General features: G+C 42.4%; 1 protein-coding gene across 2 annotated transcripts in view; it reads left to right on the top strand.

Annotated features, from left to right (window-relative positions):
• Nucleotides 1–16,113, top strand: part of LOC146195424 (evasin P1182) — a 32,021-nt gene extending 15,908 nt beyond the window's left edge. For both annotated transcript variants that reach the window (XM_084597821.1, XM_084597820.1), the window contains 4 exons: nt 1,381–1,444; nt 5,896–5,954; nt 13,870–13,935; nt 15,947–16,113. In XM_084597821.1, the coding sequence (XP_084453947.1) occupies nt 1,381–1,444; nt 5,896–5,954; nt 13,870–13,935; nt 15,947–16,081 (324 nt within the window). In that variant the 3' untranslated portion in view covers nt 16,082–16,113. The remainder of the gene's footprint in view (nt 1–1,380; nt 1,445–5,895; nt 5,955–13,869; nt 13,936–15,946) is intronic.
• Nucleotides 16,114–17,426: the final 1,313 nt, after the last annotated feature.

Raw genomic sequence — 17,426 nt, 5'->3', positions numbered from 1 at the left:
GCCTTTCTGTTCTGAAATCACTAGTATTTAGCCCCGCCTTCGATCCATCGAATTTGTCTATCGGCCGAATCACTATTGATGTTCTGTTGGTACCGTTTCCCACACTTCTTAACAGCACATACGCCACTTGCCCAATCACCGATGTTGTTATCACCACACCAGCATACTCCCTTATTCCGTAGTGACTGTCACCGCTAACCGCAACTGTCTTGTTGACTTTAACCTTAGCAGTTCGACAAATGTTTTAACCCATGGCATACCACTCGCTGATCTGTTTTCATTGGCTGACTGCGAAGGTGCTGTCCTTACGCCTGTGTGTCTTTGGGGCAGCACAAATCGGCTTATTTTCATTCGAATATCTTTTCTGGTATGATAGCAGCGTATTTGCCACATGACCAAGCCAGAGCTCTCTCTAATTTTTCGCTTTTCTGCAGTGATATATTTATTGCTTTGGGGGTCGATCAATGGGGAAAATATCTGTTGTAACCCACCGCATCAATATAAGTGAAGCCCGCCTCATGCCTCCATTGCTAAGCGGCACGTCATACGAAGGAGGTTAACACGACCATGGCAAGCAACATTATGGAGCCTTCCTGCAGTCCCTGTGCGTCTCCTGTTTTTTTTTAATCAAAACGAAGGATCAAGGTTGGAGATTTTGTGTCGACTGTCGCTACCTTATTCAGATAGCAAAGAGTTGTTTATTCTCTTCCTAGAATTGACGATGCATTTAACTTCTTGCATGGTGACAGCTATTTTTCTCTGTGTTTAGAGATGATAGACTGCGCCGCATGAAGTTATTAAACTGAGGAGTGCATACAGATGTGTGTGCAATGAAAAATCAAAAAGCAATGCTAAGGTCAAAATAATGTAGACGACATACGAAATAATCTGCTTAAAATATCACACGATACAGCGTAAAAAAGTTACTCGTGGACGGCAAGCGCAATGCACAGACCAGCGATCGGCACTAAGTTAGTGACATAAATACGTCCACAAATAGCGAAGGAGTCATCTTTATGAAAAGACTCAAAAAGAACAAACGCAGTGGCAACCAGTCAGGCGAGAAGAAATACGGAAGGAAGGGAGATCAAAACTCTTTGAAAGCCAAGTGGGATACCATCAATTACACTTGTTTTGCTGATGATTTAACTATTTTTATTGATGTTGTTTTCTCTGTGTGTCTCGAAGTTTAAGTATCGTGCGTTCCCTTTCTGCAATAGTTCCTGTTTGGCGGCGCAAGTATTGCGAAATTTTTCTTTAAGATATATGAAGTAACACTGACTAGAGAAGCATAGTAGCCCTTAAAGAAGCTTGTAATTTTCCGGCTGACAGATCTTAATTCTTGTGAATAACTTTTTTATTCCTCTCAATTTATTGCAGGTAATATTCGTGTCAACAATGTGGTGTGCGTTGCTGAAGTTCGCTACGCTTGGAGAGCCTAAAGGTATGCTCTCCGTACATCATTCTAGCAGTTTTCCTTTCAATTATCTATTTGCGAAGCTCTTCGATTTCTGGTGCTTGAAATGAATGTCCGTGCTGTTAAAAGCGCAGTCTCAACAAAAACACCTCCCAATACAAATGGGAGGAACGGCACAACCGTGATGACAGGGTAAATGGTATTACCGTTTCCCAGCACTAATTAATACACACTACTTCACAGCGCTGGTGCAGTGCCCTATATATCTTCCTTTTCATTTGTGTTCGATGTAATTATAATGATTTGATTCGTGGTAGGAGGTCCGTAGAAGATCGGAGGGGAAGTCAGTGGCTTGAGGCACTCATTAAAACAAGCCTACAGGTGGCTAAGCCAAAGAAGACATGGGAAATCTTATTTTTTTCTTGCCGCTGATCTGATTCTGGTCACTTTAGGCTGAACGGTAACTGAAGGCAAATTACAAGGGTGCGCAACGCGCCGCTGGTGGGGAAAACAATTATGACCTCCGAAATGCGTCTGGTGTATTAAGCCATCGTGTCTCTGGGAACTAGTAAAATCGATCGTGGTTTCGGATGAGATAGCTTTCTTGGAATACGTAGCATTTCCTCCTAGCATATCTGAACTTCTAATCGCTTGGAAATGTTGGAGAAAAAGCTCCCATTACGTCATGTTTCTCTAAGGCCAACGACGGAAATATGTTTGTCTTCAAGCCAGAGGAGTGCTAGGGGTGTCTCGAGGCGTTATACTCCGTGTCTTGCCACTAGCTTAAAAGTAGAGGGAGCATTGGCTGAAGCGGTTTGTTGCCGACAACTTCTGCAACCGCTTCGACGGACACCAGCCAGTTTCGTTTGCTATAAAAAGAATCGTTCCAAGAATACTTATTAGTCGTCCCCCATTTCCTCTTTCTAGCCACAGAACTGCCTGAACATGAACGTGATTCCGCATTATGTTTGGGAGGTTAGTTCGCAGAGAGGGTACGCATGGAATTGAATGCTGATACTATTACCGTTCAGGAAGAAGGTATGCTCTCTAGTAGCCCCTGGTTGCTGGCATTTATGCAGAGACAAAGTGACCTAGCTGGAAAACTTGCGTACTTTGAAAGGATACAAAATTTCAGTGTTAAGTTGAGCACGTCCCAACGCAAGCAGGAGCATTACGGTTGCTCCTGACTAGGGGTAGACATTGGTTGTCACCCATACCCACCGCAACTAAAGAAGCTGACTCGCAATTAGCCACGGAATGGAAACATTTGTTGTAAAAATGCGGTCCTTGTCATTTTTCCCTTCACTTGCACACAAAGCACTGTTTAACTTTTTCGCATTTCACCTTACGCATGCAATCTGCCAGACAGAGAGTGTTTATGTCTTTTTGACGCGCGTCCCTAGTGAAAAAAGCCTGAGTGACAATAACCTCATACAAATTTTTATACTAAACTGGTACAAATCTCATATCATCTCGTACAAATCTAATTTAGCGTATGAGAAATATATGAGATTATATGACACTTCTGTGAGTTCAGTACGAGAAATCTGTATAAGGATATTGTGGCTCATACGGTTGTTTTCACAAGGAATGGCGGCAATGCCCCGTTTTCGCTTTCTCTGGCAAGAATATGGTGTTTTAAAAAGTCTGAAACGTTCTCCAGTGTTTTTAAGTGTAGTAAAACATTACACCATCAAATGAGCACGCTTGAAGGGAAATTACCAACTCCAACTTAAGGTTGACTATGCCGTCAGCTGGTTCTAGCGAAGCCTGCGTTGTGCTGGCAAAGTGTCTCTGACGTCCTTTTCTAGAATCGTACCTCATATAAATGTGAAGATGCTAGACAGAAGCACATATAGTTTGATTTATCTTCCACTTTGTTATGCCATTAACGAGTATTTCTTATAAATATACGTAATGTGGTGTTGCAGGAAAAAAATCAATGGAATTAAATAAAATACACCAAGTGCATATCACTACAGCAAAGTTAAAAAAATATACAAGGAGCGTATTTCCCCGAATTTCCCTGTAAACGCATAAAACCATATATATTGTACCTCTTGCTATCAGAACAATTAATCGACGTATCACAGATATGTTTAAGAATCATGCCAATGTTTTTAAGAACAATTTTGCTGCTAATAGGTTAACGTTTCTTCCACCTATTCTTTCACCGAGACCGATAATGCCGGATGCTTTCAAGAGGATGTTTCGCGTGCTGTTTACGGTACGCTTTTTTCGATCTTGGGCTGCACTAATGACTTGAGAAATGCGTTTGCTTAGGAGGAAGGAATTGTTTTATTTTTGCGTAAATAATATTTTTTTACTACTGCTTCTCTTCGACGTTCTCGGTACAGGAATCTCGGCTTACGAGTCCTGAATTCGTCGCATAAAAATATCGTCCTAATTACTGCACTGAATTGAAAAACTAGTCAGATTCATCATCATAACCGAGTTTCTGTCGTTTTTTCCTCCATAGTCTGTGGTTCGCAGTCCAAAAAAAAAAAAATAACCCCATCGCTGAACCCGACTCGGGAGCAAGTATAGTCCATTTTTCTACAGGCATCGAAGGATTCTTTTTCATCGGGATGCGCAGGAACTGCAATTAATTATGAATAGGAGTAGCCTGACATTTAGTTTTTGCGAACTGATTACTCTACAACTGGACGTGAAACAGTCCACAGGACAGTTGTTGCTCACACAGCAAATGTATCTACGCAGTGGCAGGTGATCACTGCAGGAGGTTTTTTGTTTCCTCAAGCAATCAATTTATTTCTGCATTATATGATACAGCGGGTAGAATACGTTGTCTAAAAGCAGCGCGCATAAATCAATATCTTTGCTGAAGCGTGCTACCCTGTCGTAGACGATGCGTTCGAATATATAAAGTTCCGCGATAATCCGAAAATTTTGTTCAGAGATATCATATACCTGGGACACACTTGCAAGGACTTGCTAATCTTCCTTGTGGGGAGCGTCACTGATGAGACAGTAATGCGTGCCTTCGTAGAAATATACCATATAGAAACAGAGACAAAAACTTCGCTAAATTTTTTCTACACCGCCTGTGTAAATTGGCGGCCCCACTAGCGTTGGCACTTAAGACGCTAAATGTTCACCGATATAAAATGCAGCTGGTGAGAGTGCATTCAAATCTCCTAAGACGAATGCAGCATTTGACGACAAGGGCATGAATAGTCTAGATGAGCCTGCAAACTCGGTAATACATTTCTAGAAGAACGCAGCAAAGCTGAAAACATGTGGCACGTCAATTGACACTTATCACTCATACTATCAATGAATCTATGAATATAATGTGAAAGTTTTCATACATTATTAGCGAGGAAAAAGACAAGCACACAGGTAACTACCACGGAATGAGCAAAACTGTGATGAGCAGCGTGGCGTGTCACTTCACTGGAACGCGTCCTGTGCAATGAGAGGGACCAAACATCTATTGGCAGCCGCTGTAGTAAGTCGACTACTAGACTATCGGGGATAAAATATGCTTACCGATATCTTCGGAGTCTACCTGTATCTCTTTGAGGCTCGAGAACAGTAAAAATCAGCAGTGCCTACGCAACAATTTACTAAATGCTCGTGGGAGATAAATTAAAATCGACCGAAGTTTACTGCTAGCGGGTTACACTTGATATCAATATATTTAAACTTTCCTCGAAAGGCTTTGTGCCATGTAGTCTGCAAGCGAAGAACGCCCTTTCAAAAAATAACAGAATTCTGTTTAAATACGATAAATATTCTCAATGGTAACATCTAAAGGCCGTCCCGTAATACTTTTTTAAAGTCTTTAGTTTGCTTGTTATGTATTATTTTCTGAACAATAAAGTTATAGAGTGTTATTCGGTGTTAACTTCTTAAAATTCTGTCCTATAGAGATTTCTTTCCTCAGAACAGTCTGAACGTCAAAAACAGCAAAACAATATTGTTTATACAACGAAAATTGTTTTTTACTTGTTCCGAATACACTTTCCTAAGCAGCTCTTTTAATCTGGCAGCCTGAAATTTCCTTTTCTCAAATAACGAACCACATCTGCGGCTCTGGTATAAAATGCCCGTGATGGTACTTGTATGCAGCTTTTACAAACTTTCTCTTCTGACTTGAACTGAAAGGGCAGTCTCACACTTTTTGATCTACAAATACCTGTATTAAGTAGTTAGAATTGTTCGAAGTCTGCGGAAGCCTTCTTATAAAGATAGAATTGATGTGTGTGTTCAAAAGAACAGTAGAGAATACCCCTTACAAAAAGCTACGTGAACACTTATTGCAGCACGACTTTGAGATCTGTTAAAATAATTGCACCTCTTTGAACCATGAAAGCGTACTCATGAATATTTAAAAAGTGAATTTCAAATTCTAACCCGATTTTAGTTTCAGTCAATGAACTATGTTCAGATGTTGAAACTTGTATCAGTATTTCATTTAACGGACGTCGCTTGTTTCTTGACGAATTTCACAGACGACAACGATTACGGTGGCGGCTGCCCGTTTGTTGTCCTTGGTAATGGAACCCACGCGGTAGGTATAACCTTACTTTTCTAATATTGTGCTTGCTTCTATGTCTATTTCTACAAATGACACAATAATGCGAAATACTTTAAGTCGACCGTGAGGCTGTACGACTCACGGGGCGTGAAAGCAGTACAGTAGGATTGGTATCCTTAATGCAAAGCGAAAAAGTTGTCCCCATTTCAGTGTGCGCCATTTGTCAACGCGCAATAGTAGCACCACTAATTCGAGTGGTTAGTTGTTTGAGTCTTAAGCATTTTCAATTTTCAAAAGTTACATTTAGGTTACAATGGGATTGGGCTGTGGGTTCTTTTTGCGATAGTGGCGCAGTGTTGGGAAAACGCTTTTTATGCTGCCCTATATACAGTTCAAACACATTTGAAAAATTATAAAAGCAAGAATAAAAATAATTGTTTTATAACTGTCCGCTTAGTGTCCTGGTCGAAAGTTTGAAAGCAGGAGTAATTACTTTCCCTATTTTTCATCAAAACCTTTTATTAGCCCCAAATTTCTTAGGGCTCAGGTAGCTCGTCTCCAGTATGTGGATCACAAACTCGTTTTGAGGTCGCCAATTCGCTCACTACCTTTATGCGGCGCTAAACCTAAGGCCACGAAGCATCCGCATGTCTGATCAGTCTAATAGTTCAAGGTGTGTTTATTATGAGTCACGACAGCGGACGCCCCGAAAACAATTAGTATGGAAGCAAGCCCATCGCACATTATACCACTGAACTCGTGTCATTCCAAGCTACATGCACCGGACGACTATTTGTTCATAAAGCAGGTGACGAGGTTCCGAGTTTTGCCTAATGAAATATTATACTGAAATTATTTTCAGGTTTGTTAGTATTTGGTGGCAAGGCGACTTTTTTTTTTTGCTAGATTCCACTCAAACAGCGCTGCTTTACGACGAATGTGTTAGTATCATTAGGTTTAAAACAAAATTATTTGGCATCGCTTTTGGCTTCGATCGACTGAACTGCGCAGCCTTCAAACATCCTTCTAATACTTATGTGCGGCGTTTAACGCAGTTGCCTTATTAACCTTTGAGAAGGAAAAAGGTTTAGGGAGAAGAAGGTGCACTGAAGAAAAACATGGATATACGGATGGAACATGACGAGCATTAAATTAGAAAACCCGCAAATATTCACAGGATTTCAGAGTTATAAATCAAAAATTTGAGATGTGGCTACAGATATATATACAAAAAAATAATAATTTCAATTTAGTGAAATAAGATGGTGTGTCAGTAATGCACTCTTCTCTATACATAATGTGAAAGCCTTAAGGGAGTTCGTGCTTTGTTGTTCCGAGGCTGTTTGGTAGCAGAAAAGCCACGGTAGTGTAGTGGCTAAGGCACTTGAATACTGTTTTGAAGCATGCGGGATAGAATCTCGGCCGCAGCGGCCATTTTCAATGGAAGCTAAAAGGAAGGTACCCGCGTTCTAGGCAGTGTCAGTGCACGTTAGCGAACTGCAGGCTTCAGAAATTTCCGGAGCCAATTACTACTACGGCATCCCGAATAGCCTGAGGCCCTTTGGGACGTTAAGCAAATGAATCGAAATCAAACCAAACCGTATTTAGTAGCATTTCACTCTGCAATATCTGGGGGCAACAGGCAAAACGATTCTGCCTCGAGCATGCTTTTCATGATCTGGAAATTGGTAGCACTGGTGCATGCAGAAATATATATATTGAAGAGGGGTTTATTTGGGGTTATTCGAAGGGCTGGAGCTGGCGACCGGTGACACAAGATGATCGCAGAGCGAAGCAGAGTCTTGTCAGAACAAGACAGTCCGAGCTCTCCGTGCGCGCGCCAGCTGATCGGCTTCTTCATCGTAGTTTGCGTCGGCGCTTTATCATCTTCTTCCTTACCTTAATATATATATATATATATATATATATATATTTTTTTTAACGGGGGGGGGGGGGAGTTTGCGCAGGCAACAAATAAGAATATTGTAGGAAAAAATCTCCATTAGCGAAAAATTCTTATTTTTCCAACGTATGACTTTCCGAATGCTACCTGCAGCTAGTATAAAGTTCATTTCTTGCACGCAAAGTAGATCATCGCTGTCCTATACAGCGCGACATAGGCCGACTAGCGTTCGGTGAACCTACCCAGTACTAATTGGCACCATGTTAAGATTGTTGGAGTTTCGCTGTAAGGTATGACGTCCGCTCCAGAACGCTTCGTAGTATTTTTTTTTTGTAACAATATTTATTGCCTCAGGGCATCAGTAAGGTATGAGATGAATATTAATGATTAAATGAATGGAAAAAGATTGGCTGATTTTATGAAGTTCAAGAGTGAGCGATGATGTGTTCCTGAGTCCAAGCGAGATACGAGGCAGGATTGTTGGCTGAAAGGCCAATTATCCTCAATTGCCGGATACGTGTTGGTTTTAAAGCTGGGCAGACCCACAACAAATGGTGAATGTCGGCTTCAACATTTCCGTCTTTATATATCGGACACCCTGGGCGGAGATACGAGTATCGAAAATGAGACCACGTCCGAGTGACAGCTGGTGTGAGGGCAACCCCTACCCGGATTCTCCTAAGCGCAACCTCCTCTGCACGGGTAAGACCTTGGGGAAGGGATACCGCACACGGAGGGATAAGAGCGCGTGTGCGGAGCCGGTGGTGTTTCATTCTTGATAAAAGGAGGGTAGCGTCGTCCACATCAAGGAGCCGTGATAATGATGAACGTTGGGTCACGAGGCGCGTCGCTAAATCAGCTTGACTTTGTGAAGGCAGAAGGTCCCGTGGGACCCACTCAATCCGTATTGACTGCGGGATGCACGCCGCAAGCTGGTGAATGTCTTGACATATTTTTGGGCTACGGCTGACCCGTCGAAGTAAACGCACCGCTTGAAGGGCGTCAGTTCGGATGACAACTTGGGCCGTAGGTAGCATGGTAATGGTGGCCACGGAGCAGAGCGCCTCAACTGCCACGAGGTCAGCGCAGAAAGATGTAGGCTGTTCCGAAAGTTTAAACGTAGGTGTCTGGTTCAGGGTAGGTCTCAACGCAGAGTAGATTGCTGTTTTTGCTTCACTGCCTTGTATGCTTGCATCCACGTAGATTATAATGGATCCTTGAGGCAGGTGAAAACCTTGCTCTTGAAATCTCTGGCGAAGGGACGATGCCGAGTTACCAGACGTTGGTTTGCTTTTATCTGTTGGCTTATTGTCGCCTAACTGTAGACACTTTCAGGGAGGGAGAACAAGCGCAGGTGCCTGCTGAATAATATGTGAAGTTTCATACGCCCTCAGTGCTTGCATGGAATGTGATAAGGAGGCTTTAAGTATGCGCGCATCACGGCGCTGCTGCACCAGCTCATCGATGGTGTTGAGCTGCGCATTCTCCTGTAATGCGACGACCGGAGTGGTTCGTGGGAGGCATGCAATGGTTCTCATTGCTTCTAGGTTCATGGCTTCAAGGCGATCCCATTGTGTTCTTGAAAGATGCTGGAACTGGGCTTGATAAACAATGCGTGGCTGCAGCACCACCCTCACCAACTGGCGTGCAACAGGCGAGCCAGCGCCACCCGTTTTAGGAGAAATTCTTCTAATCAAACCCATAGTCTGAATATCTGCCTTTATTGCCTAAGAAAGCCAAGCAGTCGCTGATCCTGATTGTTGAATCGTTAAGCCCAGAATTTTTACACTCGGACTTTCCTATAGGTTTGGTTTGTAGGGTTTAAAGTCCCAAAGCGACTCAGGCTATGAGAGACGCCGTAGTGGAGGACTCCGGAAATTTCGACCACCTGGGGTTCTTTAACGTGCACTGACATCACACAGCACACGGGCGCATTGCTTTTCGCCTCCATCGAAAAGCGGCCGCCGAGGCCGGGATTCGATCCCGCCTCCTTGGGAACAGTAGCCGAGCGCCGTAACCACTGCGCCACCTCGGCGGGGCCGGACTTTCCTATAGTGGGGTGCCTGATAGACAGAGACGAATTGGATTTGCAGTAAGTTTACGGCGTCCCCAGCGATTAGCGACACACGTGTGTGTAGTTTTACAAACGGAAAGCTGAAGGCCAGTGGAAGAACCGTAATCACAGGTAATATATAAAGCTGATTCAAGAGCAGCCTCCTGAGTGAGCAGATCTTGGTGTGTGCTCCATACCGTGATGTCATCAGCGTATTACAAAAACTTGATTTCAGGGATGTCATGCAAGCGCCATGACAGAGGGATGAAAGCAATATTGAACAATGTCGGTGACAATACTGATCCCTGGGGCACGCCACGTAGCGAAACGAATGAACCAACTGCGTCACCACTGAGGCGTATTGGAAATGTTCTCCCGTCTCAAAATGATGCTACAAAATTGCGTACTCTCAAAGGGAGGTGGAGCAAGGCAATGGCGTTCAGGATTTCGTGGATGGTTCGGATTGCTGCCCTGTAAGCTTTACACCGAGGATGGCGTCATGTAGAGGTTAATAACGATGAGGAAACATGCCTTCTGTAAATTGGAGATCAGTGACGTAAACATTTCGTGGTATGAACTGGTTTGTGCCGATAAATTACCCTGTAACAGGGTGACCTTTCTAAATTTAAAACAATAAATAATGCAACAAGAAACGTTCATTTCTCACGGGCACTATTACGAGAAAGCATACGACGAGGAAGTTCCAAGGCAATGTCTGAACATTTCATGTCATTAATGCTGGGTGGCTCATGACCAAAGGCGAGTCGCATTAAATTTCGATCAAGAGTATTCAAAACAGCAGCTAAGGCTTCGTCACAACCAAACTTCCTCCATCTAAAAGAACCGGGTATTTGCATACCTACCTGAAGATGTCCACTACATGTTAGTCATCAAATGCTATGCTCAAAGGCCACATTACAGCAGACAAATAGACACTGCAAAAGCTATACGGCTTCGCAGTAATAGATGTAAATTCCTCGCCTTCGTAGGTATGTTTGTTGTCAAAATTGATTTAAGCTTCCTTATTCAAGTCAGGAGTTCTTTACAGGCCTGTGACACCCTTTTATATATGCGATGATGCACAAGGGTAAAGCGTTGCTGACAAGCAACATAGTTGAAAAGACAGAATAATAAGCAAAATTCTAGACCTGATTTTTATGTCACGAAGATATATCTTATAGTGGGGCTAAGCAAAAGTAATAGAAAATATCATGCCTCTGCCCGTGCCAACTCCCGGAAGACAATCACCTAACCTGATCACAATTTTGCTCGTATTAAGGACCTTCAATTAGTGATGGCGTCAAAAGCGTGAATGGGAACTCTCATTTTCTGTGCCAAGTGTCCAATTTTGCCTAGTATGATACGCTCTCGTGCATTTTACAGGGGAATAAACGAAAAATGTGGTTTATCTCATAATTTCTAATTGCCCCTTTTAGTCAATGCCGATATGGATCCTCACAAAGCGACAATGCTGTGTTCTTCATTCGCATTTCACTTTCACCGAATTCAAATTCTTCAGCAGGGCGTCTACTGAGCGTCAGGTAGATAAGAATACGGCAAAACAGTCTTTGTATGACAAATCGCTTTATTAAAAAGCGCAATACCTCTCTCAGACGTCATATCAATACTTCACCTTTATCTCTGTATCATCTTTATTATCGAATTTAACAACAAAACGAGTCCACAGAAATGAGAAATTTTAATGGATTTATGTGAAGCTGTAGCCTATTCCATTTTCTTTTTAACTCAAGTTGAGTGCTCCTTCAGCGAAGAATTTCACACCTAATATGTTGTCCACTTCTTGCGATACGTAGGTAAACAGCAGCTTCTTCTTCATGAAGGCGATTTTTGTAACGACGAAGCCGTAGATGTTCTTCATATATTTCTTGAAATTCCGTGTGACACTGCTTTCATCATAAAACATTTAATATTGCAAACAAACTTACAATTCTTCCCTGCCCCTGTGGTGCAGTGGTTATGGCGGTCGCATACTGCGGCCAAGCAGACATGATGGAATCCCGGCCGTGGAGGCCGTTATTCGATTAAGGCAAAAATCAAGGGCCCCAGTGCTGTGAGATGTTAGTGCACTTTAAAGAGCCTCGGTTGTTTGATATCTCGAGAGCCTTTCACTACAGCGTTTCTCGCAGCCTGAGTAAAACGAATCCGCAGAGTTTATCGATTTTAGACAATTTGCTCGTTCACGCGTTTTACTGCATATACTGCCGGCGAGCTAGAAAAGATTTGAAGCCGTATCTTTCCAATCATTCTTCAACGGTTGAGACGGCACTGAATCACTGTATTTTTATCAGCGCTAACGTAATCATGTCACTATTAAATACAAGCAAGCTTTATGCTAAAAGTATGCAAGTTGAAAGGGCTCGATTCACGCCCCACTCGCCCTCGCCGTAAAGCAATCCGTGCAAACAATTTTAGGGATAGGCACCATAACAACACCTCAGCACATTTATAAAACCATTCAAGGCTCGAAATCGTTTCTTACGTACAACAAACGTACCGCATTCTCAAGAAGGTGGCAAAAAGTAAGAGATAGATGTTGTCTTTGCACCAAGACAGCTCGCGGACCTGTTCTCCCACGCTGGCAAAAAAAAAAGAGGGCCAAAGGGCGGAGTGAAACACAGTGTGCCCTGCAGCCTCCAAGGATGGAGTTGTATACTAATTCTTCGCGACGTGCGAAAATGCATGCGTTGGGGGAAAAGGACGTTGTCTTAATGAGCGCCTTCACAAGCCTAATACTTTGAATGAAAAGCAATTCACGTCTTCCATATCATAGCCCATTTCCTGGAAGAAGAATCTTGCCACCTGCGGCATTCGCCTCGGTAAATTTTTGCATTTCAACCTCTCCCGCACATGTGAAGCGATGCTAAGTAAACGCTCTTAGTCACACAAAGACTGTTGCATGTTAGCATTCGTCCTATTTACTTTCTACATCCTTGATGCCAGCTTGCGCTCCTGAGTCTTGAACCTTTCTCAGGTAGAGGTAATCAAATATTCGCTTTAAATTGTTTACATTGGCATGCTCGTTATTTAAGGGTAATGTGGGCATCAAGATTCGACTTCATCAATGCAGCGAACAAATAAGAATATTTTTTTCCATTGGGGTTAGAAGTTTTCTTACGAAGATAGCTTGAAGTTATCTTAAGCAATAACTTTATTTTTCGTCTTACGCTTCCAGTACTAGCAACTCCGAAAATCATTTTAATGATATATAGGTTACTAAAGCTTGGAAGGACTTTCGCCTTCAAAATCAGAAATGCGTATGTAGATCGGATTGATACAAGTAACAAGCTTTTTTGTCTCTATAAGATTGTATAGGTGATGAAATAATTATTTAATCAGCATCTCAGCCATAGATGTCGGGCACCCGTTTGGGCTAAGCGGTAAGGGACCCTTTATACCTGTTTGGTAAGGCGGGGGGCTGGGTGTGTGGTTGAGGCGGGGTGACCTTGACGGCGATCTTGTGCAGACTGCTGCCAAAGTCCGAAATTCCGGGAGCAGGCCGTGGAATTAGGATAGAGGCGAAGCTAAACTGCCCGCTAAAACGACGCGTCGGCATCGTTAGGCTTTGCGCTAGAGGTGATTCGACTCCTCGACGCTTTGTGCTCGTGCCTCGTCCAGCAGTGCAGCCAGAGCTCGAATTTCAGTAACGCCAACACAAACAACCTACGTAGATGCTCTTTCACCCTCTCTTTTTCTCTTTCGCGAGCGCTCTCCGTTGCCGCATTTCTCTCGCGTTTCTTTTCATTTGGGAAACTAAAGTTGTCTTTGCACCTCCATAATTTTAACCGCACAGTATAGTCTGTTCAAGATAGAACTATCTGGAGACCTTTTTTTTTATGCGAGCGTGGGTTTCGCTGACACTGAAATCGCTACGCCCCCATTGGAGAAACGCTGCTCGAACACTCACTAGAAATCTTGATTCCGTATGTATGTCACATGACACGGATTCATCATTTTTTTATGTTTCTCTGTAGAAACCCGCTGGATGCAGCCATCTTTGCAACGGAGCTCCAGAGACCTTGGATAACATAGAATGTTACGTATGTACTATAGCACTTCTCACCCTGCACTAAGATCTTGAATTTTGTAATGAAATTGGGAAGAGGCTCAGATTTAAGGAATATTCTTGAATTACCAGCCTGCGCCAGTGTTTACATAAATATTGAGTTCATTACCCCCCAACCTAGCGATTGCACACGTTAAGTTCACTAGGATTACCATCACTAAACAAAAAAGGATTAGCTTCCCTCTATTTCGCTTCACTGCGAGCTAGCAAGCTCACATGTTATAGTAGTATAGAGAGCAGGACGAAATGATGTATACAAGCCGCCTCAAGGACACAGACCGAGAGGCATGGTAACCGCCGACCGGCGTTCCTCTGTGTCTATGCACCCCTTTATAGGCTTACTTGTAATTTTGTCCCAAACTCATTGCGCTTAAAGGCGAGCGATATGACGCAGAAGCAGAATTTGGGTAATATTCGGCAAGAAGTAAACTAACGCTCCGATTTTGCCGCCTTATGCGTTCGAAGTTTTTAAAAACTGATGTTGGGCCCGTAATGCCTGTGATGTACTGACAAAAAGAATTTTGAAACCGAAGCATATAAAGCACGTCATGAAGTCAGACGCCATGATTACGCGTGCCTGCGTTTCTCCTTATTCCTGCAAACTATATAGAGCTACTTCAATAGTACCACTAACTCCAGCTCATATTTAGGAAGTAGTTAAAATTGAAATGATTGCAGTGATTTCTCCGACCATTCTACCTCGATGTTTTACAGCAGTGGCTATCTGCTGCTGAGCTTAAATACCTCAGCCAGCTGCGGATGTGGAGATCTTATTATGACCGAATCAAAAGGCTGTTTCTCAACTAATTCTGGAATAGCGGCGCTCTTAAACCAAATTTTACAAAGACCGAGAACTTTCACGTGCGGAAGAACTCCAATCTGAGCATGACAAAGCAGTCCTACTAAAGTAAAATTCATACATGGAGAGGATATGCCATAGCAACTTTGAGCTCTTCATTGCGTCTGAGAGAGCCGCACTACTTGCAACTGATACAACGACTGTACTGCAAACCTCTAGACAAGGCCTATAATATAACACGTACCAAAATTACATATATTTCATAAATCCATTCTGTAATTATTCTCGCGACTAAAGTTTACAGATGTACTTGTAGCGATATTACCTAGCTTTATGAGGCAAATTTCAGCAGCTGCTGCAAATGCTACTGCCTCAGCGCTTCAGAACGGAAATCAGGAGAGTTGAGCGGCTTATAAAACCGTTTTGAAACCTTTACCGCTGCTTTAATAACGTCAGAAACGCAGTGTACGTTTAAAATCATTGAAGGACGGTACGTGGAGACTATTTTACTTTTTTAAGCAATATGCGCATGTTATAGAAAAAGTAAAATGAATATTCATGCCCTGCAATCACTATCTGAAGTTTTCGTCTTTGTTGTCAGGCGTAATTAAATTGTTATCTAAAGGACACTCTTGTAAAGGGTAAATTTTAGTGACACCCTTCGGTCACAAAAATAATAATTTATTACCTGAACTGTGTTTCATAGAATACACGTTTAAAATTTGCGAATGTCAAAAGTTTTTAGATGGAGACAATTCCTTCAGTTGTGAATTGTTCAGGTAGTTTGCAGTGTAAATAACGTCTGTAAGAACGCAACAATTTTAGAACTTGTGTAGTTCGCCGAAGATATGAAAGAGTACATTAAAATTTCAATAATGGCGGAACTCGACAGATACCAATATGTTGAACAATTAATGCCATATTATTAATCAAGCCTAAAAGTAATACATGGGGAAAGGCGTCAAATGTTTCCTGGATCACAGACCTTACTTTCAACTCCGCTGCTACAGCAATCTCAGAGATATTTGTAAGCGATGTGACCAACGTTAATCTGCTCTGCCGAGACTAATATAATTTCCTACTGTCCCAAATGGCTATAAACGGCATTCAAAGGCAGGTCATGTCGGTCTCACAACGTCTGATGCCTGTATTGCTCAGTGATAAATGTGGATCATGTATTTTTCAGAATGTGACTGAAGAAGTAGCGAAACGTATGACACCGGGCATCCCGTACGCCTGCTGGCTAGGATGGTGCAATAAAGGAGAATGCAAGCGAGGCAACAGGACGGAATTATGCTACAGAGGGTCTGAGGAAGAATAGAGACAATTTTAATAAACTTTCGATGCTGGAAATTACTTCTTCAGCAACTTAAGCTTAAGTCCTCGCTTGTTGAAACAGATGTATTTTTTAGTATTATTCGAAAATACAAATACTGAAAAGTTTAGTTTTGTGTGAGCTTTTACTCGTTACAGGCCCAGAAAAGGGTTACATAAATCACACAAAATTCCTTTAGAATAGTAGTAAGCATCAAACATTAACTACCAATCCATTAAATTTTTCCTGCCACATAACATTTGCTAAGCGTTGCCGTTTTTGTGTCAGTGTTCACTCGCCAGAACATTTCATATGAGTTCATAAAAATATTTCCTTGCAGAATTGTTTTCACTACTCTGCACAAAACTACCGAAGGCTACTCAGAACCTGGACGCATGACCACTGTTTCTAAATTTGGAGCTGCAGGCAGCCTCCGTTAGCCACGCGCATCCGCTGCGTCTAATAACCGCAGTTGCATACGAAAATGGTTGCGAATAGCGGCACTTGCATTTCATATTTTAGCATCTATGCTTAAAAGCTCTATGCATTCAATTCATCGCCTTTTGCTGTGAGCCTCCGATTTTCATTATGACAAGAAGACATGACTGCAAGAAATTACTACTTCACTACATTTTTTCGCAGCGCTTAAAATACATAGAGTAATAGAGGATATGCGAAATACGGAGCGCCATGTTCAGCACTCTGAGAACTACGCCCGCCATGTTCACTTGGTCAGCAAAACAAAACCGCTGCCGTGCGCTGGGTAAACATAGTGACACTTCTTTTCAAAACTTAAAACCGGATGCAGCGTTACGTTTCGCTAAGCCCTCTGTGACAATGTTACGATGCATTTGGGGAACAGGCTCGTATCAACCTTAAGTTACTTTCTTTTTTGCTGAGCGCGGACTTTAACCAAACGTAGTGCGAGCTAACCCGCGTAAACATTCAGTTCAATAAACAGCGTTTACTTCTGTGCTTATTTTTCACAAAACTTTGCAGGCTTTTCCCATTACAAATACAAAGCACCATACGATATTCGTTATCTCTGAACAAAAAAGGAGACAACGTGCATGTTAATTTTTTGGCAGAGCATATTTGCCCAATCCGACAATACACACTGAAACGTTTTTTCTTCTTTTTTGTTTTCCCATGCGGCGTACGCCGACGCCGGTGCTGCTCCAGCTTGCAGTCCAGCCGTACAATATGCAGGCAAATCGGGCCATTAGCTCTCAGTGCATTCGAGCCACAAACCTCGATTGCTAATGTAACGCGCGTACTTGCTTAGTTCGCTAAGTCTTCAGTAAAAAAACAAAAAACAAAAAAAACAACAACTGATGAGTGGAATTGTTTT

Source organism: Amblyomma maculatum, chromosome 3 (assembly GCF_055883805.1).
Source record: "Amblyomma maculatum isolate TAMU_Amacu chromosome 3, ASM5588380v1, whole genome shotgun sequence".
Lineage (NCBI taxonomy): Eukaryota > Metazoa > Arthropoda > Arachnida > Ixodida > Ixodidae > Amblyomma > Amblyomma maculatum.
Note: the sequence above shows the minus strand (reverse complement) of the source record. Positions and strands in the feature narration are given on the sequence as shown.